We start from the raw sequence: 24,348 nt of genomic DNA on the forward strand, positions 1-24,348 counted from the left end.
GGGCGGGGTGTCGCAGGTTGACATTCCGCTTTACATTAAAAAGTTTAATACCACTTGAGGGATTACGTGCAATCGATCAACGTGCGGATAGTCATGTTGAAACGCTGGTCTGAACAGTAGGAGCTCCTATCGCTATCGTACAATGGCCAATATGACTGTCGGAATTGTCTCGTCCCCGAGAGCGATTGCGCTCTGGGGCAAGGACTGAACAGTACGAAATCGTGACGGAAAGTACGTATATTTACAGTATGGAATTCCGGCATTAAAAAACAATAGAAGGTAAAATCGAAAAAAAAAAGCTGCCCTTTATTTTGCTGTTTAAATATACTACGGTTCCTGGAGAAACTGCCTTCCAAGCGGCGCGCTGGGATGAGCGCTAGTCGTTTTTGGGCTCGCCACGGCGTAGCTCCGTACACTGAACACCTGCCGCAAGTCGCGGCTTTGACTGCATTCAAGTTGATCGAAAAGCGATTTCTCAGCATGTGAAGCATCACTTCCAGCTGAGTGAATATCTGCTCTACAGGGATTAATTCAAGACGGCAATTGCAGCTTTGCGCAAACAGCACAAATAGGAAAACCAATAGAAATACAGGCCACGACGTGCCGTGTGGGGAAACAAACTCATGGCTTCGAACCGCATTAGGGCGGCTCGATTTATAGGCTTTCAAATATTTACAGCTTGATCGAGCGTTTACTTTTAATAAGAGATTCATCCCTTGAGCCATTTAAAATACTTTCAGAGGTATGACATTGCTGGGAAAAAATCAACATGCTGGGAATATTTTTTATTGCTTAGGGGGTCACCGAAAAGTTCCGTACGTTCAAAACGACCAGTATAAAAGACGGAAACGCAGAGCACGGGTATAGTGTTCGGTTAAGTGTGGTGTTCCGTTGTATTAATATTTGTGTGTGTGCCGTGTATGTGCTCAATGTATGTTCACCTAATGCTTGTAATAAGTGTAATGTGTGTGTATAGTAGAGGATCCCCAAGCGCAGGAGACCGACTCTGAAGCGCAGTAGTGGCCTGAAAAAAATAAATTATTTTTTGTAGAACATGAATTGGGCGGTACCAAGCGCCACCTAGCCTAGCTGCTTGCAATGGATGGATGGATGGATGGATGGATCTGGCTAAACCCTGTGAATCGGGCGGTGGCTTGCGCCACCTAGCCAACATTATAAATCTAATATGTTTTGAATTCCAAGATTAAATCTCACCCCTGCCTCGATTTTAGCCACCAGTCTGATAACCTCCGCTTGGTTATTTCTACCCGTGTAAAGTCTATTTTTCCTTCACTGTCTTTAAAACCCAATGCTTTGATTAAATCCGCCCGGTCACTGTTAACTGTTGGGTGAAGCCCTTTACAGAAAAGTATTAAGTGTTCAGCCGTTTCCTCCTGCTCCCCACACACACTACATAAAGTGTCCATCTCCTGGTACTTAACCCGGTACGTCTTAGTCCGCAATACTCCTGTCCTGGCCTCAAACAACAAAGAGCTTCCCCTAGAATTATCGTAGATATTTTCTTTGCAAATTTCCTGTTTGAACATTCTGTACGTCTCCAGTGCTGGTTTTGTCTGCATACCCGTTTCCCACAGACCCTTCTCTGTTTCTTTTATCCTTTTCTTAACCCGTAATTCCTGGTTGGCGCCCCCACTGCCGCCCAAATATTTGCTTGATAATTTTCTAGTTCGCTTTCTCCATTTGGTATCTACATTCCTCATGTACAAATAACTGAAAACTTTCCTAGCCCACTGCTCTTCCTCCATTTCCCTCAAACGCCCCTCAAATTCTATCTTGCTGCTAGCTTCCCTGCCCTCGAATGACGTCCATCCCATGTCGCCTTGTACCCCCTGATTCGGCGTATTTCCATGAGCTCCCAAAGCAAGCCTACCTACGCCCCGCTGTTTAATTTCTAACTTTGCTTGAATATCTGGTCTCATGCACAGGACCGCATTGCCGAAGGTCAGGCCGGGAACCATGACCCCTTTCCAAATCCCCCTCACCACTTCATACCTACTGTAATTCCACAGAGCCCTATGTTTCATGACGGCTGCATTCCTGCTACCTTTCATCGCTACATGTTTTTCATGCTCCGTTAGATACTCAACACCATTATTTATCCATACCCCAAGATACCTGTACTTATCCACTGCCTCCAACATGACCTTTTGTATCCTATGCTCGCCACCATCTTTATCATTAAAAATCATCACTGCCGATTTTTCTTGACTAAATTTAAGACCTAGTTTATCTCCCTCTGTACCACAGATATCCATTAATTTCTGCAAATCTTCTTTGTTGTCGGCCATTAGCACTATATCATCTGCATACATCAGCCCTGGTAGTGATTGTTTAATCCATTCACCTTGCTTGATGAAAGAAAGGTTGAAGCCAAACCCGCTCCGCTCTAGTTTGTTCTCCAATCCCTGTAAGTATAACATGAACAACAAAGGCGACAAAGGGCAGCCTTGCCTAAGCCCCCGCTCTATCTCTATAGGCTCCGATACATTTGTTTCCCATTTTATAAGCACCTTGTTGCTATTATATATATCTTTTAAAAGATTAGTTACTCCAGCTTCTACCCCTAATGTACCCAGTATGCCCCACAAATTCTCTTGAATTACACTGTCGTAGGCTCCTTTGATATCCAGAAACGCTAGCCATAGGGGCCTTTGTTCCTTTTCTGCTATTTCGATACACTGCGTTAAAGAGAACAGATTGTCCTCTAACCTCCTTTGCTTCCGGAACCCATTCTGCAGCTCCCCCAGCACCCCCTCGCTCTCCACCCATGCCTGCAGTCTATCCTTTATAATCTGCATCACCACCCTGTAAATCACTGACGTCACCGTTATAGGACGATAGTTGTTTATGTCCGCTTTGTCCCCCTTTCGTTTATATATCATGCTCATCCTGCTTAGTCTCCATTCATCGGGGGCTTTCCCATCCGTTACCATTTTATTCACTGCCTCTCTTAATGCTTGCTTAGATTTTGGGCCCAAGTTCTTGATTAACATAATGGGAATACCGTCAGGGCCTGTCGAGGTGCTACTAGGAACTCTTTTCTCTGCCCTTTCCCATTCTCTTTGTCCGAACGAATCCATAGCACTTACCGGTCTGTTCTCCTGCGATAAAGCATGTGCCTCATTCCTTCGGTCTTTAAATTTTTCCGCCATCATTGTCCCTATATGCTGCATTGCCTTATCCCCTTCCAGTCGAGTACCTTGAGCTGTAACTATAAACCTCTGTTCTAAACTTGTCTTATTACTCATGGAGTTCAGATGTTTCCAAAATTTCTTGGCTGCGTTTTTATCCTTTTTGTGCACTTTTGACAACCATTGGGACCCCCTTGTTCTCATTTTCTCACTGATTAAACAGGATGCTTCCCTTCTATAAATTATGAAATTATCCCATTTTCTGTCTACTTCGGCTTTTGGTTCCCCCCTTTGCTTGGAATGTCTGTGTTCCCTGGATGCTTCCTGGCGTCTCTTTATGGCGTTCTTAACCTCCCCATCCCACCAGCTCTTGGGTTTATGCCTTCCTTTTCCTTTTTCTCTAGGTCGGACCTTGGATAGCTCTAGCTCAAATAATCTCATTAAATTTGTGTAAGTCCATTCTGCTGTGGTATCGCCAGAAATTAATTCCTCAATTTGTTTGGTTGCTATCTCCAGTTGCTTCTCCGAGTAAAAGATCCTATCTGGTTGTTCATCTTGCATCTTTCCTTTCCCGGTTTCTCTCGTAAAGCTCAGCTTGATCCGTTTGTGATCACTACCCAGGCTTCTGACCCCAAGTTCATCTATGTTCATTACCTTTAGCCTATCATACATCCTATGCGACATTAGTGAATAATCTATCGTCGAATGCAAACTCCCTACCTCCCAAGTTATGAGCCCTTCACACTTCTCGGTACTGTTGCATAAAACCAAGTCATGTCTTTCACACATATCTAGCAGCATGTTACCTGTCGAATCCGTGTACCCGTCCATATCTTCAATGTGTGCATTCATGTCTCCTAGTATAATAATCTCACACCCCCTCCCTAGTTCATTAATGTCACTTGCCATACATTCTATAATTCTTTTGTTTTCCTCTTTGGCATCTGCTCCTGTCCACAAATACACAAAGCCAAGTAGTGTTTGCTCCCCCGCCACTTTTCCTTTTAACCATAAATGTTCCACACAATCCTGTTTGACCCTTTGCCAATCCGTGCTTTTATGAATGAATGCCCCAATTCCACCTCCTTTTCTGTAGCCTGCTGTTCTATTGCAATATTCCCACGCATAGTCTGGGTTACAGGGTGGTTGCTCTGTGTCCCTAAGATGCGTCTCCACAAACCCATATACCATTAAATTCTCCTGTCTCAGCTGCTCTTCTATTTCCTCCCATTTCAGCCTATTCCTGCCACCTTGCATGTTAATATACCCTATGTCTGAAAAAACTTTCCGCTGGCATTTATGTCTATTACTTCTACGGCCTCTACGCTTCTTTGCCATTGGTTCCTCTTCCGGTTCACCTTCGCCTACTCCGGAGCCCTCAGGGCCCTGGGTCCCCCTAAAAAAGCTGTTGCCTGGCAACCTATCCTACTGCCTACCCTCCTGCCCGTGGCACCACTGTAGTGGATGCCATCCTGTGCAAAAGGGTGGGAGCCAGCCTCGTACACGTCCCTGTTCACCTCCATTACGCCGTACCCAAGTCGTCGGCTCATACCCCTAATGACCCGGTTAGCTTCAACTACTCTCCTTTCCATCCCGCTAGACTGTCCCTGGACCTCTGGGATTGTGCATATGGTCACATGCACTTTCTCAGAGGCCTCCCTAAGCTTACGCAACCCCACCTCCAGCTGTCTCTCAAGGTTCTGGCTTCTTCCCTTCAGCACATCGTTGAGACCAGCATGGATAACGACTAGGTTCTCGTTTTCCATGTTGTCCCATACTACCTCCCGGGCTTTGGCCATTGCATCTACTATGCACTTACCTGACTGGGCCTCCACCTTCACCCGCCTGTCTGCCCTCACCTTTGCCAACACGCCCTCCTCGACCCTCGCTATGTTGGAATCTCCCACCACCAGCACCCTCCTGCGCTCGAACCGTTCGTCCCCAGCCCGCGACTGCTGCCCTCCGGATTGCGGCACCTGGCCCGCCTGCCGCTGCGGTGCTCCTGCCCGCCGTACGGGACTGCCGCTTGTCACCCGGTCCGTCGCCGCCTCTGCCTCATCCGGAACCTGCTGTGCTACAGCGCTGTAGGTTCGTGGTGCCTCCGTGCTATCGCTAGCTCCCGCCGCCTCTTCCCGAGCACCCACGCCAGCCTCGCCCTCCACATGACGCTGGCCCGACACGGGTTCACCCTCCGCCCGCGCCAAGAGCTCCACCCGCTCTTCCAGCCTGGCCCGCTTTTCCCGCTCCTCCTGAAGCTCGCCGGCCAACCGCTCCACCAGGCCTGCGCTGCCCGCCTCCCTCCTCAGCAGCTCGCCGACCTGGGTCTCCAGCTCCGCACGCTTCTGACGCTCCAACTGCAGCTCCCGCCTGAGCTCCTCAACGCCAGCTGCCCGTTCCCCCTCCATCCTCCGAACGGCCTCGTCCAGAATTGCGCACATCCGGCACGTGAAGCTCCGGGCCTCCTCGGCGTCTGCCAGGCTCTCGAAGTCCGTTTCATCTAAAAAACACCAGCGAAAGCACCTTTCGCATTGTACATGTTCGGCGTCGCCCTTCGGTTTCCTTGCCTGTCGACCCATCTAGCTCCTAGCTAAAAAGCCCGCCAAAACCACCGCCAAAAATCCGGAAACAATGACCACTCTAGCCTAACTTACTGGTGGCTGCCTGCGGCACAAGCCGCTTAAACTAGCCTAACTACTTACCCTAGCGTTAACTAACTTTACGGTAACTATCCCATACAGACACTACTCCATGCACTTTAGGTCCAACTCACAAAAAACCCGTATCAACCGAAAAGAAAAAGCCCGCCAAAAATTCGGAAACAATGACCACTCTAGCCTAACTTACTGGTGGCTGCCTGCTGCACAAGCCGCTTAAACTAGCCTGACTACTTACCCTAGCGTTAAGTATACTCTACGGTAACTATCCCATACAGACACTACTCCACGCACTTTAGGACCAACTCACAAAAAACCCGTATCAACCGAAAAAAAAAAGCCCGCCAAAAATCCGGAAAAAATGACCACTCTAGCCTAACTTACTGGTGGCTGCCCGCGGCACAAGCCGCTTAAACTAGCCTAACTACTTACCCTAGCGTTAACTAACTTTACGGTAACTATCCCATGCACTCTAAAACTAATTTACGGAAAAAAAACACCAAATGGCACTTAGCTCAAAGCCGTCGAAGAGACCCGTGGAAGAGAGGTTCAGGAACACGTCCGTACCGTTCAGCCGCGCCACACCAAGGTCTCTCTGCTTGACCCCGCCATCTGGTGGCTAGCGATTTAACCTTTCACGCTACGGGATAAACAGCGGCTTCGAGTTTGTTCTTTCGAGAGCGGCTTTTGGTTTTGCGGATTGAGTTTGCTCTTCTCTGTGATGTGCGGTTGACGAAGGAATTGTGACTCGAGGAACACCAAAGGTAAGACTCAAAGTGCGCGAAGTAACTGGGTATCGGTTGTCTCCGTTTAACATCGCAGTGCTGTCGACGAGAAGACTGAGTAACTGCTTTCGAAACGCAAGTTTCTGTACCTGTGGGAGGAATCTGGCTTAGGAAATAAACACAGTTTGCGGAAAGCTCGTGTGACGCTTTTATTTGCTGCTGCTCTCGTCCCGTACAAGAGACGTAGCGTCCTGGTTAAGCCTTATTGGGCTCGATTTGCTCGATTCGGGGCCGCCATATTGAGATGCAAGCGACAGAGGAACGTTGCTCCCCTGCTTCAGGGACGAACGTTTCTCCCTTTCTAAAGGAACATAGGTTACAAGACCGTTCCTCCCCTAAGGGAGGACTATCCATACCCTTTTTTCTAAGAGTGTAGTGGCGCCATTCATTGTCATGGAAATGCTCGAGACACGTGGCGCGCGCCACTTCTGGGAAGAACATGGCGTCTGAAATCTAGCTCAGTGCTGCGTTGTGCCGCCATGATCTTCCCAAAGGCCGCACTTTGATCGTGCCTCGTGCATCGACGCACCTTGCGCTACTTTTAAAACATGAAGGGGCTTTAGGTACCGGTGCCATCGGCGTCATGAACAAGTGGCATGCTATTGATTTTCTGTTCGACCCACCTTCTCTTATAGCCACCATAGCCATATTTTTATGTTCTCGGCTGCAGGAATTTTCCTCTTTTTCTGTGTTGCTATTTTGCTGAAGTCTGCGGCTGCTGAGCGCGTGCTGAGCCGAGCTTCCACGGATGTTTTGCAACGGGCATTACCCACCATGATTGTGGAGCTTAGCAGCATAAACATACGAGCTTATTATGAGCATGCGCATGAACAGCGCTTTTAGATGTCGTCTTTCCATCGCAAATAATACCCGCGCAAGCATAACAAATATTATGCTTGCTGCCGAAATCACGCAGGAAAGGTATTTGGCACTTTTTCCTTTTCTTTTTTTTCCCTTCAAATAGTGCAGAATTGAAAAAAAAAAAAAAAGAACTTGCGTTAGGGTTTTTATAGCTCTGGATTGTGAAGTCGGTGCAGATATGAGGGATCGATGTGCCCAGTGCCCTTCGGCGACTCAATTTCTGTTTGAAGCTATGTACAAGGATTACATTTCTCGTCCCGCAGCGCCCACTACAAATTTTGTAATCAAAATTTCACACCACGGCTATACCTAATAAGGTTGACCGTCCATTCTCCAACTATATTAAACCCCTGTGACTGAATGTTTAAAAGAAAATGATAAAAGTTAGTCAAAACATTTTTGTTGTGTTCAGCTGCATACGTATATTCATTCGAGCAACCCTGTGCGTGAGAGCACATGGGTCTAAGCAACGTTACTAAAACACTCAGTTGGGAAACTCGCCGTCAAAACCTGGGCCGCTGGCGTCCACAGAGACCGAGCTAAATGCGACAACAGCGCCACTCTTTATCGTTTGTCTGTACTGTGGTCACCTTGAGCTTTTTGAAAGCCTGTTTTTGCGTAAAAACAAACGGAAAAGACTCTTTTTGTATGAAATATATTGGAGTTTAGTACAAAAAGAGGGGCGCGTTATGTTTTTAAAATCTTTAGTTTGCAGGGCTTTGCGGCACAATTAATATTGTTTTTATACAACCATGCCTCAGCGGGGCTTTCAGGTAGCGCGTCCCGACCTAGGTGCATTTTAACTTCGGTAGTTCGATGCGGCGCGTCCGCCGGGGAGACGGGGGTGGCACCCCTGTAACCTCTTCTGCTGTATCTGTTCTTAAAGCCAAAATAGAAGTCACGTGCAGTTCCTCGCGTGGCCGCTGCGGGAGAAATGGTGGCGTTGTGTTCGTCATTAGCTCGGTGCTCGGAGACAGATTGGGAACACTTTTTCAAAGCTGTCTCTATGGGAGTTTCCCAACTGAGTGTTTTAGTAACGTTGGGTCTAAGCAAGACCGCCATGACCAGGACGTTGCCGCGATTGTAACCGGACTCCCATTGTATGCCGAAATGCGGCTCCTTAGTATGTAATTAAAAGTGTTATACCAAGACACGACAAATGGGCAACGAGGACGGGATAAGTATGTTCCGTCCATGGGGACATTGCCCCCTTCTCAGCGGTCGGCGGAATCGAAGAAGAGCGCCCGTGAAAACGAGGCTTAGCGGACGGCAGGAATCCGCGCCAAAACCACGATGGCAGCACCGGTACCGGTGCCACTCATCGGTAAGCTCGACAGCTTTGATGAATCGGCGGAGGATTGGACCTCCTACATCGAACGAGCAGATGAGTACCTCGTGCTGAATGGCCTACCGGACGAAAAGAAGGACGCAGCCATCATAACAAGTATGGGAGCCAAAACCTACTCCATCCTAAGGAAACTAACGACGCCAAGCAAACCGTCTGAGAAAACTTATGAAGAGATCAAGAAGCACCTGAGACTACTTTTCGCCTGCGCCGCTGGAAATGTCCGAGCGTCACCGATTTTACAAAAGACTGCAGAAAGTGGGAAACTGCTAACGAGTACATGGCTGAACTTCGGCGTCTCTCTCAAAACCGCAACTTTGGATCCTTTTTGGATCAGGCCCTGCGAGACAAGTTTGTATGCGGCCTTCGCTCCGTGCAAGTCCAGCAGCGCCTGCTGACGATGAAGAAGTTTACCTTGAAGCACGCACTCGACGAGGCTGTAGCTCACGAACTTGCTGCGAAGGACATCGCAGAGTTTAAAAACAAAGAAGAAACTCCGACCGCCACGGTGGCGCAGGTGGCGCACGTTGACAATGACAAGCAAAAGTGCTTCAGGTGCAATCGGAAAGGCCACGCTCCAGCGAAGTGCAGATTTTTGGAAGCTGTTTGCCACAAGTGCAACAAAGTGGGTCACATCAGTCCAGCCTGTAGAAGCAAGGCAAATGACGCCACCAAGACTTCGCACAGGCCAAATTCGACATCAAAGAAAGCAAGTCAACGACCTTTAAAGAGCCAAGTTCATGTCGCACGAGACGAAGATAGTGCTGAGTTCGAATTCCTGGCACACATCGACAATGGGAGCAGGAGTAACCCTATCTGGCTCAAACCAAGAGTTGAAGGGCAGACTCTGGAAATGGAAATGGACACAGGCTCCAAATACTCCCTTCTACCAAAAGCTCTCTACGAGAAGCATCTCTTGCACGTGCCACTGCAAGCAACACCAGTGCTGTTCAAAACCCTGACCGGAGAAACCTTCAGTCCAGAAGGTGTGGCCACAACTGAAGTGACATTTGGGAAGTCAACAGGCCAGCTGCAACTATATGTGGTGGACACCCCAGGACCTCCACTCTTCGGGAGAGACTGGATTAACCATTTCAACCTCCTGGAGCTTAGCAATGTGCTGAAGGTTGACAGCCAACTTGGACTGATGTGGCAGGACCAGCTGGATAAGAGACTTGCGGAGTTCAAGGACGTCTTCGATGACAGCATCGGGAAGCTCAAGGACTTCAAATTGAAGCTGCACCTGAAGAGCGATGCTCACCCGAAGTTCTGTCGTCCACGTCAGGTCCCATATGCCTTGAAAGAAAAAGTAACAATCGAACTGGACCGTCTGGAGTCGGAGGGCGTCCTGACAAGGGTCAACCACAGTGATTGGGCCACACCCATCGTACCAGTCGTGAAGTCGAATGGAACTGTCCGTATTTGCGGCGACTTCAGAAGCACAATCAATCCCCACCTTGCAGTGGACCAGTATCCACTACCTCGCATTGAAGACATCTTCGCAAAGTTGTCTGGTGGAAGGAAATTCTCCAAGATTGATCTGCGACAAGCTTACCTTCAGATGGAAGTCAACGAGGAGTCTAAGCCACTGCTACCTATAAACACTGAGAAAGGACTGTACCGTTACAACAGAATGATTTTCGGTATATCACCGGCTCCAGCTGTCTGGCAACGAACGATTGACCAGATTCTTCAAGGAATTCCAATGTGTCATGCAACCCAAGATGACATTTTGGTTACTGGTGTGTCGGAAGACTCGCATCTGCACAACCTTACTGAGGTACTGAGGCGACTGCACGAGTATGGACTGAAGGCCAAACTGCAGAAGTGCTCCTCTTTCAAGGACTCTGTGACTTACTGCGGTTACAAACTCGACGGAACGGGTCTGCACAAGACTCATGACAAGATCAGGGCCGTAGTGGAAGCTCCGACGCCCAAGTCCACAACTGAACTGCGGTCGTTTTTCGGCCTTATAAACTACTATGGGAAGTTCATCCCCGACTGTGCGAACCTTCTACGCCCACTACATGCACTCCTAGAGAAGTCATCCACCTGGAAATGGACCAAGGAGTGTGACAAGGCATTCAAGCAAGCCAAGGAGATAATCGCGTCTGACACAGTGCTTGTCTACTATGACCCCAACCTGGAAGTGCGTCTTGCATGTGATGCTGGACCCCATGGACTGGGAGCAGTTCTCGCACACGTGATGCCTGATGGAAGCGAAAGACCCATCGCATTCGCTTCACGGACACTAAAGCCATCAGAAAGGAACTACTCACAAATAGACAAAGAGGCTCTAGCCATTGTCTAGGGAATTCAAAAGTTCCATGTGTACCTGTATGGAAGACACTTCAAACTGATCACTGATCATCAACCACTCACACGAATCTTCAGCCCAAGCAGCAGCATACCTGCAATACAGGCAGCCCGCATTCAGAGATATGCACTTTTCCTGGCTGGATTCAACTACGAGATTGAGTATCGGAAGTCAGAAGAAAATGCCAACGCAGACAGCATGTCCAGACTTCCTCTGCCCGAGGTTCCAGTGGACAAGCCAGACGAAGCAGAACTTTTCCACATGACTCAGATTGAACAACTTCCTGTCACTGCTCAGCAAGTACGACTGAATAGCCAACGGGACCGAGTGCTGTCTAGAGTACATTTCCTTATCCTCAATGGATGGGACACATGCAGTCAGGATGATGAGATCTCGCCTTACTACCGACGAAGAGATGAACTCTCGACTCACCAAGGGGTGATCACATGGGGCATTAGAACTGTCATACCGACGAAACTGGAAGAGAAAATTCTCACCGAACTTCACAGCGGCCACATTGGTATCGTGCGGATGAAAATGCTTGGCCGCTCGTATGTCTGGTGGCCCACTCTTGACAAGGACATTGAAGAGCAAGGAAAGAAGTGTGGGCAGCTGCCGTGCCCAACAGAACCTTCCGGCGAAGGCATCACCTCACCCGTGGGAACTTCCAAGTGGGCCTTGGAAGAGAATCCACGTCGACTTTGCTGGACCATTCATGAACAAAATGTTCCTAGTCGTCATGGACGCTTACTCGCGGTGGCCGGATGTAGTGATCATGAACAGCCCAACCGCCACACATACCATAGAAGTTCTCCGTGCGATCTTCTCCAGAAACGGGCTACCCACCAGAGTTGTCAGCGACAACGGACCTCAATTTGCATCGAAGGAGTTTGCGGAGTTCCTCAAGGCAAATGGTGTGCAACACACATTTTCAGCTCCTTACCACCCAGCAACGAATGGGTCTGCGGAAAGATTGGTTCAGACACTGAAAAACAGCTTGAAGTCCATGAAGGAAGAGGGAAGTCTATACAAGTGTGTGGCAACATTTTTGCTCAAGTATCGCACGACACCTCACACAGTCACTGGGGAAACCCCTGCAAAACTGTTCATGGGACGGGAACTTCGCACTCGTCTGTCACTACTTCAAAGTGACCCAGTGCAGAGGCAACTTCAAGGCCAGGAGAGGACACTGTTGAACTGCCGACGACGAACCCATTCATTTCGACAGGGAGACTTAGTCTCCGTAAGAGATTACAGAGGAAATCAAGAGTGGATCGGATGAAAAATCAAATGTCGTGACGGGCCAGTATCCTACGAAGTGCAGGTTGGTGATGCGGTATGGCGCCGACATATTGACCAGCTTCGCGATTCAAGAGTTATTGAATCCACACCACATCCAAAACCCTTGGAAAATCAGCCTACTCGACATGAACCACAACTGAACCCAGTATCTCCAGAGAGGCCGGAAGTGCCAGGACATGAAGAGACTTCACAGGCAACCAACCACGAGAAGCGTCGTCCATCCAGCGGATGCGTCAACACCGGCCAGACTTAATGTCGTGCCCGACAAGTCGTCGCCAACCGTGTGGGCGACACCCAAGATTCGACCCCAGCGTGTTCGACGCCCACCCATTAAGTTGGACTTGTATTTTAAGAAGGGAGGAGTTGTTGTGCTCAGCTGCATACGTATATTCATTCGAACAACCCTGTGCGTGAGAGCACATCGGTCTAAGCAAGACCGCCATGACCAGGACGCTGCCGCGATTGTAACCGGACTCCCATTGTATGCCGAAATGCGGCTCCTTAGTATATAATTAAAAGTGTTATACGAAGTCACGACAATTTTGGTTTTAGTTTATTGTCCAATTTTTCCTCTTTTCTAGCGGCGCCCATGGCCTCCAACCCCAACCTTGGCTAAAAAAAAAAAAAAAAAAAAGCAACCCTACCCCAAGTTTCTTTTTTTTTTTTTAATTTTTATTCTGGGCCGTCTAAGAACAGCCTGTGTGGACCTTTCCAATAATCGCCTTCTGTGGGCGGCCATCTTTGTCTACATGGCCGTGGAAGGCGTACTGAGCGTGCGCAGTGGCTCTCTTCCACGAAATGCGAGACGCTGCGCATGCGTCCGCAGACCAGTGACACATCATTTTTCGCCTGGGTGATAAGCGCTGCGAAGGTCTATAAAGCGACAGTGGCAATTAGCATTTTTAGCCTCTATAGACTTTCAGAAAAGCCGAGCGCCATAGGGTTTGCCTGCGACAGTCGTTTAACGCGCGCCCGCCTTTGTTAACGGATGACGTTTTTCAGCCGTATCCGACCGCTGCCAACGGTAATCAAGCGCCCGGCCGCCACGCGGTGTGCGTTCGTTTTTCTGCGTGCACGTATTTTCTGGCGGAAAAAAGTGACGTCTTTTACTCGCTTCCGGAGGTTCTTTAGGAATGTGCAGTTGTCCACGAAGACCGCTTACAATTGACTCCGTAAGTGTGACGTCATGGGTCCAAACAAACCGTTGCTAGGGTCGTTGTTATGGGCAAATATATGTCGCTATAGTCAGTTACAGGTTAAGAAGGTAGCGGCAAATGCCCCTCAAAGGGAATCGGATATCCCTCCGCCACCTCCGCATCCAATAGCGTCCCACCGTTTCCGTGACGTCGCGGCCAACGCGCGAGGAGGGTCTTGCCTTTCTGTACATATTTGCTTTACCTATTGACTTTGACTTAGCATTGTGGAAGCCACGAGAGGGAGATTAGAGTTCTCCCCCACCGACGGAAACAAATACGACTTTCGGGGATTAGCTTCCCCCCCGATGGATACAAAGGCTGCTTTTAGGGGCTCGGTTCCCTCTCCGATGAATACAAAGGTCGCTTTCATAAAAAGTGGGATCGGAGACAAGTGGGAATCCATAGAAGCGGAACAAGGAGCGTTTCCAGTGAACTCTTCTTTCGACTGCGGAGAGATTTGAAACGGGCGCATCACACTTGTGGGAGGAGCTTCTCCTACCTTCTTGACTTGTAACCGACTATAGGTTTCGCTACGAAAACCCGACCGTTCAATAATCGGGAGTAGGATTTAAACTTCTAAAAATCACAGATATAGAAAGCTTGAATGTCATATATGTTGCGACAGAAGTGTGCCGGTAATCGCTTGTTTCTGAAATATTTACGACTGCAACTTCCGGTCCTCAAGATGCCTGCAGCAGGCGACGAATGCAAGAAGAATGCCGTCTGCCACACGCCCGCCGGCCAAGCCGGCGCCGGCGTCTGAATCGGGTGAATAAAGACGATATTCTGATATTGCATTTGTTTGAAATAAAATGAGTTTCAGACACTTATAAGAATTCATAGTGTGGTGCGATGCAAAATATGGTTTATCGAAAGTCCGGGCGTCGATCGAGATGATCGTCTGCTAAAAGATCGCAATGCACCCGTGAGAAAAGCACTTCAGGCGATCGGTAGAGATCCCAATTTTTTTTTTGCGGACTCGCGCTATGGAAGGGTTCTTCGTATCTGATTGTAACCATCGCGTGGAGAAAGATTCTTGCAGTTTCTTCAGATTTCCGCAAAACCCCAAAACGCGAAAGAACTGGATAAAAAACTTAAGGTGAGTTTATTACAGATTGTACTCTCATCCCGGGTTCGATGGAGATCTTCACCGAAAGAGCACATCCACTAAATTTAATGTATACAAAAAAAAAAATGCGAAATTGCGATAGACATGCAATGTTTTCATAACCTGACAACCTCAATAATAATAATAAACGACTTATCTCGACGGCGTACGATTTGTTTCTCATGCTGGCCTGCGCTACGCCGGTAATAACTGATCTGCATGACGTGGTTTGATTTTACGGCATTTTCATCCCTCTGAACTAAGCTGGGTTCTTCACAGAAAAAGAACGTTTATGGCGGAGGCCTGTACGGCCATGGCGATGCACTTGCTTTTGCCGCTCGTTTAGGGGGTGTCCAAACAGGACACTACAAAACGCACGACTTCGACAAATCGTGAAAATGGAAGCGGGCGCGTCCGCTTCAATTTTCACGATTTGTCGGAGTCGTGCGTTTTGTGGTGTCCTGTTTGGACACCCCTTTACCGACGCAATTCAGTGATGACGCCCGCTGCAACAAAGGCCAGCAAATCTATCAAGTCGTGTGCTACCAAAGCAAAGCGGAGTGTAATACTTGAGATGGCTTTCATCGTTGCAATAAGCCACTGAGGCGACAAGAACATCTTCATAATTAGATATCAAGAAGTTAGGTTGCTTACAAAAAATTAGTTACTTACTTATAAGCGAAAATCTAGCCTCGTGTGGAGTCTCCCAGCATTAGTCCATAACAACGCCCCTAGCAACGGTTTGTTTGGACCCAGACGCCAAGTTGTGACGTCATCACTTACGGGGTCAATTGAAGGCAGTCAAACTTTAGCCTTATGACGAGCAACTTAGGATCGCTCTAAAGTGGCTAAATATCACTTCCTTCTGCAAAAAAAAAAAAACACGCACGCGGAAAATATGAATTTTTTTTTTTTTTTTTAATCTGGAACGCTAAAAAAAAAAAGAAAAAAAAAAAGTCACAGAAGACTTGCACGCGAGGGAGATCCGTGTCTGTCTGAGCATCACTCTCTACTTTCCAAACGTTTGAGGACCAAGGGACGTTTCTTCGCTCCCACATCAGCTCCGGCTAGGAGTGCAGTAGGTGACATGACTCGACAGGCTTGGCTATGTTCAAAATTTTACTCGAATGTATTCGAGTTACTCTGGCGGATCATGTCACTTGACAACGCGGATAGAGCGACCCCGGACGCGGCTAGGTTTTCGAACTCCAAGGCACAGTACCCTCACCCTCGAGTGAGATCGAGTAAATTTTGGAACACGGCCAATGGAACATTCCGCAGGTCGAGTAAATTTTGGAACACGGCCAATGGAACATTCCGCAGATCGAGTGCTAACGTCAGTATGAGATCCTGGAGATCGAGTGCTGACGTCAGTATACCACACTCAGAGACGGCTTTGAGTATGGCGTCTGGAGCGCGTCCCCGCGACTGGTGGGTTTACCGCGTTCTCAAATGTGTTCCTCCGATTTCCGCCTAATGACGTCATAATAGTGCGTTGCCGGTCGCGATCCTCGCAGTGTCAGAGCAGCGGAGGCGAGTGCGACGCAATCACCTGGGGACCAGACGCCTTCCAGTCACCGTCGTTGTATGAGTCACGAAAGCTCGGACCAACTTTCCTTCACCCTCCGCGCACCGCCGGGTATCAGCCAGCCATTCATGGTTCCGCTTGCGAGCCTACGAACTCCGCCTTTTATCACGTGACTTTTGTTCGGACGCGCATGAATCACGTCGGCGCCGCTTTCCCGACAAGATTATGCATTCCACGGGGAGGAGATAAACGATAGCAATAGGTAGCATGACCTAGCCAATTGGCTACGCCACTGCTACCTATGGCTATCGTTTATCTCCGACTGCTCATGGGGCCTCAGCCCCCCCCCCCCCCCCCCACCCCTCCCAACCCGACAACCACATTTAGCGCAGGATAGCGTTAAGTTCAGCGCTTGCGTTAGCTCACGTTACGCAAGAGAGATTTAGAATTGCGTTTCTTCGACGCGACGCAAAAACTCGAGCATCGCACGCTTGTAACGACTCAAAGATATAATAAGAATTTTTATTTCACACGTGAAATGCTGTAACTTAAAAAATAGAAAAAAAAAAAAAAACGATACCGAAAATGCTGTTGTCACTACGCTGACCCTCGACGAAGTCGGTTAGCATTTCGCGCAACGGTTCTGACCCGGCGAAGGATGGGTATTCAAACCTCACAACGATCCGCATACCGTTGCGTTCGGAGAAGCCAGTCCGTCCTCCCGGGCGTCGGCGGTTTCGGATGCAGCCACCACAGCTTCCCTCCATCGACGCCTACGGTCCGGATACTGTTGTCTTCGAAGAGCCAATCTTCTCCCGCGGGTGTGGGCCGTTTCGCGCAAATGTTGTCGTCGCTGCGTACTCTAGGGAGTTTTCGTAAACCGCGTTTCCCCCTCCGCTAAGCCCTCCGCTACGAAGAAGCCGCTACTGCGCCTGCACGCCGATGGCCTTGACTGTGGAGTTCCGGGTACCGTAGCGGGTTGCGAAGAGCGTTGCGGGACGGCGAAAACGATCTACGAAAACTCTCACCACCACGATCGTTGAGACCCCCTCCTCTCCATGCTCCCGCGACGTGTGATTGGAAGCGTGCCAGAAGTCTCTTTCCCTCTCGTAAGAGGAAAAGCGAACGTAAAGCGCCGTTCACACTCTTGCAACTGAGTACGACCGAGAGAGATCAGACCGGTTTGTAAGCCTCTTGCGACGTCTTAGGACCGGATGCGATGCAGTGGAGCTGGTCCTAAGACGTCGCAAGAGGCTTAAAAACCGGTCTGGTCTCTCTCGGTCTTACTCGGTCGCAAGCGTGTGAACGGGCCTTTAAGCGCCGTTCACACTCTTGCGATCGAGTAAGACCGAGAGAGACCAGACCGGTTTTTAAGCCTCTTGCGACTTCTTAGGACCAGCTCCGCTGCAGCGGAGCTGGTCCTAAGAGATCGGAAGAGGCTTAAAAGCCGGTCTGGTCTCTCTCAGTCGTACTCGGTTGCAACAGTGTGAACGGGCCTTAAGACCGAGAGACACCAGACTAGTTTTTAAGCCTTTTGCGACTTCTTAGGGCCGGATACGCTGCAGCGGAGCTGGTCCTAAGAGATCAAAACAGGTCTGGTCTCTCTCGGTCTTACTCGGTCGCAAGAGTGTGAACGGGCCCACTGAAAGAGCACGGCGAGGTAACCGCGCCGCTGCGTCACGAAACCAGTCCTGTCCAAACCTGTCCAAACCAAGCCATGACCGATTGATTATCGAGCGATTGCATGCCATACGTGCAGATGCGGAAGGTGGCTGCAATGTCGTTTTGCATGTATCGCGTCTATAAGCGGCTCGTAAAGCTGTCGGCGTTCGCAACATTCTCCCAACTTTAGCGCGCTCTTCCATAACCAGACGCTGTCGTTTATCCCAGGCCCACTTCAAACCGTTATTTTCGAGCCGGGGAACGTGCCCGCGTTTTATCCGTCTCCTAGTAACGCAGTACAGCAAACGACGAACGCACAAACAAAAACAAAAAAAGGACCATACACACACTGGTCCTCGATAGCGAGCAGGGTGAAAAGGTGAGTGCCTGTTATCTCGAACGCTCCTCCAGTTGGCATTCCTTCGTGTGTGACATCGGTCGACATCTCCGCTCAACGCCGACGCTTTCCCGTTGAGTCAGCGCCGTGCAATTTCGAATTGTTGTGGGCTGCGACGGTCCTCGCACGCCACGCCATTTGGAGACCGATCAAGCTGGATCCTTCTCTTCGGCTTACCGACATGCATCCACGTGTAGTTCAGTGACATATTTCATAACGGTGAGTCCTTGTCGCCATTACTTCCCCGCGTTTAAAGCATTGGGCGACCAGTTGTGAAAGAAAGATTACTTCTCAAACGATGACTTGTTTCTAGACAGCGTGGAGGTCCGTGTCTACTGTCAGCAGTTCTAATTGCGCGCATGTCACAAAGGGTCGCAGCAACGGTGTGCAATTCAATTCAAATAAAATAAAATAAAACTGTTTTATTTAGACAAACGTCCACGAGGAGGGGGCTAAAGTCGACTCGGGTGGCCCAACCCCATCCCCGTCAAAACAGTCCAGCAGCAGGGTAACACAAAATATAAAATTCAAACGTCACTGCATAGCAACATATATGTAACTGACATGAAAAATGTTGACGAACAAGATAAAAATACTTTATAGCGCGAAAACAGTTTAACACGCCAGCGTTAGTTTCATATTTATGCTAAAACTAAGAGATGATGTCCCGAAAGGTTTTACATTTGTATACTCTGTTAAAGTTTTCATCGTTGACTTAATTTCCGGGTCGATATTTATTAGCTTTGAAATTGGATTTTACATCAGTTCACCCGTGCTTTCGAAGGAAGGTAATTGGAAGTATGATTTTAATTTGTGAAAATTGTAGATTGCCAATTTTAGCGTGGGCGATTGTTCTACTGTAGGAAGATACTGAGAATCGGTTGAAGACAGCGTGCGTAGCGCCACCACCATTCACCGTTTCATCATAACTTCGCAAACGGCGGTGGGAAGTCCTTTTAAATGTCCACATTGTTGAACTTGTACACCGATCTACTGTCGAGTTCGGTTATAACGAAGTCAGTGGGAATCGGAAATCACTTCGATATATCCGCTATTTCGTTATAACCGACTTCGTTATAGTCAGTCTCGACAGTACAAGTAAGAACGGGAGGGACCGTGGATTCGAGGAGCGGCACTACGAAAAGCACAAACGTCCTATATACGTCATCCGTCGGAAGCTGAACGCCGTGACTCACTGCCCTCCGAGGTCTAAGAAGGAGAGATCAAAGATACCAAGTGAAGCATGTTTGCACGAGCTCGGCAGCAACATGTAGAAGGTCACATGACGCCAGTAAAATCGATATCCTTTACTTTTTTTTTCTTCCAGAGCGTGCACCTTCTGTTTTTCTCTTTACCTGAAAAAAAAAAAAAAAAGATATGAAAGAAAAAAAGAAGTGCCTAGTTAGGATATTCTGGCAAGGATATATAAACAGGGACACATTTGGGTTAATTTTATTCGAAAGGAAAAAAAAAAAGAAATCGCATTTTTTGATTGCTTGTTGCTGCTAGTAAAGGACAAATACGAACACCAAGGAAAGAATGAAATATTTAAGAGGGGACAAAACCAGCCATACACAAATAATTGTGTATGTCTGTGTTCGTTCCCCCTTCAATAATTTATTCTTTCTTTCTTTGTGTATTGTCTACAACGCACTCCCTGCATCAACCTAACAAGTATGACATGTGAATTACTGACAAACTACTTTCAGTTATTGGAACTTGAGTTTATGACAGTAATTTGTCTACTAATCATTAGTCCTGTAATAAAAGATTTTTGTAGCTACTCCATCGGTGTGTTTTAGTACAAAACAGTTTATTGAAACATTTAGGCGTTTTAACATTTTTAGTATTGAAATGTGGGATATTTTCACGATATACTAATCCACAATTCTCTTTTTACCAATTGTCTTTTGATATGACGAGATTCATCCAGTGGATTGGGCATTTTCTCGTGTTTTACAGGTCATATAACTCTGACATGGCGTTCTAATTCAGTAAAAATACACGACTTTCTTTAGGGATTAATACGACACAAACAAAAAGAACTGACATTCATAAATCCAAGTGCAACAAAAAAGCATCGATATGCTCTTTCGGTGTTTTCATCTCAACAAAATGACGAATGTGCAACACCATTTGTACTTCTAGTATGTAAAAATATATTAAAAGCATACGAGTTATATAAAAAATCGGTTCAAATAGGTAAAAAAATAAAACAAAAAAATCAGTTTCGAAGATAAAAAGCACAGTTAACAGAGCGCGTATCTATCAGTCATATGCGTGGCACGTTGGGAAGCCCTCACTAAAATACCGTCTTTACTGAAAAAGCGGCAGCATTTGAATAATATATTATACCATTTAAAGCCAGAGAGCTTGGGTCTTTAGAACGCATATAGTATGTCTCATATTGAACGTTACAAACTTCGAAGCTAACTTGAGGAAGCCGTGCACTATAGTTTCCTTCACACATTGAGGACCTCGGCATGGAGTCTCTTTTTCTTTTTTTTTTTTTTATTTCACGGTCAACCAATCGGTGTGGTCAAGTTACCGCCGTGGTCACGTTCGGACCTCAAGTAAAATGGTTTTTACAAGCACTAAGGCTAGCAGAGATAATCTAAACGTCAAAGACTGATAGCAGACGTTTCTCGAAGAGACTATTTCTCTTGGCGAGACGTGAAGTGTCTAAGTTTCTTTTCTCTTTCATCCTTACAAGCCCAGACTACCTTTGTGCTTTTTATATCATCTAGATGTTCCAAATTTTTATTGACAATAGAAAAACGCTATTAAACCGGACCGAGGTATTCTTCACAGACATGCGACGCGCTGTTTGTAGTACAACGTTTATCGCGCCACTTCCACTCGTTGTGAATCGCCGATAATCTGAAAATTCTTGCCGGGCGACGTGTAACGATACCTTGAATCATCCGCCTTCTCTCACTCCCGGAAGAACGGCACGCAACGGAGACCAACCCCACACCGACCAATCCGCACTTCAACGATCGCGACTGACGTGCGAGCACGTCCGGCGACCTCTGAGCCCATAACTAATTTCCCATCACTCTGCGTGCTAACAATATATACTGCACGAAGATAGCATCCCGCGCCAACAATATTTATTTCCACGAGGTAGCTGTTTCTTACACTTTCACCACGTTAACGCCCTTGTGAACCTGCCAGTAACTCACGTCATCTATATGGTAAACCTTCGTCTCCTGAGGCCCGTTTTATACCGTGAGATATAACTAATACGTGTAGCAGAACAAAGACCTAATCATTTCGGTTTCTTTAATCCGGTTTCTCACCAATGTCTTCACTCAATGACGCGTTTAAGGGAAATAATGTTACTTCGACTGTGTTTTTAGAATAAGCTTAACTTCTGATTTGCTTAACTTCTGATTTGTTCAGCTGGACGTGAAAGGGAGTGTGGCGCGATAAACCGTCGTCTGCTAAGGCGAGCTCGACATCAATTCCGGCGCCATTTTGCCTTCGCCAGGTTCGCGAACTACAAACAAGACAGGTGTACTTCGGCACCGAGGCAGCCGGCCGTTATCGGTGAACTTCGCGTGCTGTGATAACGAAAACGTCCGTTGGACGTGGTCTCCTACGCTTGCGGACAAGACCGAGCCCGCCAAAGAGACGGCCGGTCGACGTCGGGGATAAGATGGCGGACGTCCGATGGATCGTCCTCGCTTCTCTTCTACGGCTACTCATCTGGACTACTCCGTGTTGTGGTCAAGATGCACCGAGTAACCCGGCCTATGCAGGTAAGTGTTACCAAGTTATAACGAATTCACTGGTATTACTGCTGCTGCGAACGATTGTCAAGTGGGGTGTGCGCGTCCGAGCTAAGCCTACTTTAACGGCTCCTTGGGTGTGGTCTGCTGGAATGTTGCCGTCTGCTGGCGTGATTCTTGCATGTGAACGAAGGAAATTAAACTCTGACAAAACACTCATGGTGAAACGATTCTGACTTCGTTAGAAAGTGGATGTGCGTCTCTCGCTGGGCTCAGTGTAAATATCATGGCGGGAACCTTTCCGCGTGCACAATGTTTGCGCATAGAGAATATAATATAAAAGTTTGACACAATATTGATGACGGAGTCAACAGGGTCATAATATCCGCCCTGTGTATCTATACAATTATAAATTAATTTCCGAATTTTTATGCAGCCTATGACCAATATATAACATTAGTCATTTGAAACCATGCAGAAACCAGAGGTGTTCAAAGAAGCAGTTTCTAATTCAATCTAGAGGCACGATGAACGTATTGAAGAATTATGTAAACAAATGATCAGATCGAAGGAAATCAAATCAATAATATTGCGTAAGTTACGCATTTGAGAGCGTACTTCCCGAAAGGACAATTGCACACACACACCATTTCTGCCACTGCTTGTGAACATCGCTTTCTATCAGAGAGTCGACTTTTTTCAGAAACAAATAAAAGCGTTCAAATGGTGAAATGAATATCATAACGTAAGAAATACCTGAAGTAACACCGGCATTGCTCGAGCTCGTCGACTGATTCATTGCAATATGAATTTTAATCAAAACGAAAAATTTGAATGCTATCAGTTAGATAAATCACATCCCGATTTCTTTGCGTCATATTTTCTCCACTAAACATTGTAACACCCATAATCGTGTAAAAAGGGCGTAAGAAGGGTGTAGGTTAAAAAAAACACGCTTTTTACACGCTTTTTACATGATTTCTGAATATCGGTGGGTGTAAAAAGGGTGTGCTGATGTTTTACACCTTTTACACGCCCTCTTTACGCCTTACTTGTAGCGATGGTGCCTGAAATCGTGTAAAAAGGGCGTATGGGCGAATTTTACGCCCTTCATCCACACGGTGTGAAAGGGGCGTAATGGTGATGCTGTCAAATACGCCCATAATTTCATAGCCGTTCATATTGAATTCAATTGAATTGGTTTTTATTTAGACACTAGGTCAAGAGTAACAGGACAAAAGGCAGATTATCTCTGCCTGACGTGGTCCTATCACCCGTTTACGATGCAAGCAATATTTATTGCTTTATTACAATACAAAGCAATATTTATTGCCTTGGTGAAACTGTTGTTGATGTACGGCGGTACAGACATCGAGTATAATTAATCGCCACACAGAGTCGCGTATGATTAGGAAGTGCTAGAGAATAGTTTTTGCAACTCCTATTGAACTCTTCGTTCGACACGAGCCTAAAATTACGTTTCGCGCGTGCATCAGTTTTATCGGTTCAACCTTGATTATAAAAAAAATCATCTCCGCTCGCAAAAAAAAGAAAAATGAATGAAGACGTTTAAATATACAGCCTAGGCAGCACACACTATTGCGCTGCTATGGAATTAAATCGGAAAGATTGTGTCGATATTATTTTAGTCTAGCCAATATCTGAAAAATGGGATGGGTCGCGCCGACGCTGTCCTGACATACCGTACTTGGCGCCGTTTTTGGTTGACTGTCAAGAGTGTCCTGCGCGAATCGGCTATGCCGGCGAGGTATTTCTATTTCTTGACTGTCTAAAATCCGACGTTAAAAAAACAATACAAAGCAAGATTAACCGAAATAGAATCTGCTTACTCGTAACCTGAGAAAGACCTTTTAAGCTGAAGACTTGAACAAACTGTGGGGCCCTCATTTCGGATATTACAAACTCACCTGACTGGGTTTCGCACTACTGATAGCACCTTCACTGATACTTTATTTTGGAGTGTAGCTCTGAAGAAACAATGTCTCAAGACAATCGAAAGTGCCGGATTAATGACACCCCCAGTGACGCGACTCTTATCTCTCCGTAATGACACCAAAATATCTAGCTTTCCGACGCTTTTTTTTTTCCGGTTTTTCTTTGGTACACGTGAAACCGCGTCTTCGGCGGCGTTAAAAATGTTTTTTTTTTTTTTGTATTTGTCTTGTGATTTCGCGGTCCGTACCAGATCATGCGCGTCTACAGGAGTGGCAGTTTGAGACGCTCAAGGTTGTACTACGCAAAGCAAGCCCTGGCGAGTCCGAATTCGCGACCTTCCCTGGGCAGGGC

The 24,348-nt window shown here is 47.3% G+C and overlaps 2 protein-coding genes across 6 annotated transcripts in view; both read left to right on the forward strand.

Moving 5' to 3' along the window:
* Positions 1 to 8,745: 8,745 nt before the first annotated feature.
* LOC120840306 lies at positions 8,746 to 12,556 on the forward strand. Its single transcript, XM_040210760.1, has 3 exons — positions 8,746 to 9,018; positions 9,135 to 10,002; positions 12,372 to 12,556. The coding sequence occupies exons 1-3, from the start codon at positions 8,746 to 8,748 to the stop codon at positions 12,554 to 12,556; spliced, it is 1,326 nt and encodes a 441-aa protein (XP_040066694.1).
* Positions 12,557 to 18,281: 5,725 nt separating this feature from the next.
* The window catches only part of LOC8033240 (protein mesh), a 46,736-nt gene continuing 40,669 nt past the window's right edge, over positions 18,282 to 24,348 (forward strand). For 2 of the 5 annotated variants that reach the window (XM_029970862.3, XM_040210788.3), the window contains exons 1-2: positions 18,282 to 18,526; positions 21,801 to 22,071. In XM_029970862.3, coding sequence (XP_029826722.2) covers positions 21,969 to 22,071 — 103 coding nt within the window. In that variant the 5' untranslated portion in view covers positions 18,282 to 18,526; positions 21,801 to 21,968. Of the gene's footprint in view, positions 18,527 to 21,243; positions 21,505 to 21,800; positions 22,072 to 24,348 lie in introns of those variants that run through there. The other 3 variants (XM_040210787.2, XM_040501065.2, XM_040501064.2) reach the window with 3 other exon arrangements.

The sequence above is a fragment of the Ixodes scapularis genome, unplaced genomic scaffold (assembly GCF_016920785.2).
Source record: "Ixodes scapularis isolate PalLabHiFi unplaced genomic scaffold, ASM1692078v2 PGA_scaffold13__105_contigs__length_92229423, whole genome shotgun sequence".
In the NCBI taxonomy this organism is placed as follows: domain Eukaryota; kingdom Metazoa; phylum Arthropoda; class Arachnida; order Ixodida; family Ixodidae; genus Ixodes; species Ixodes scapularis.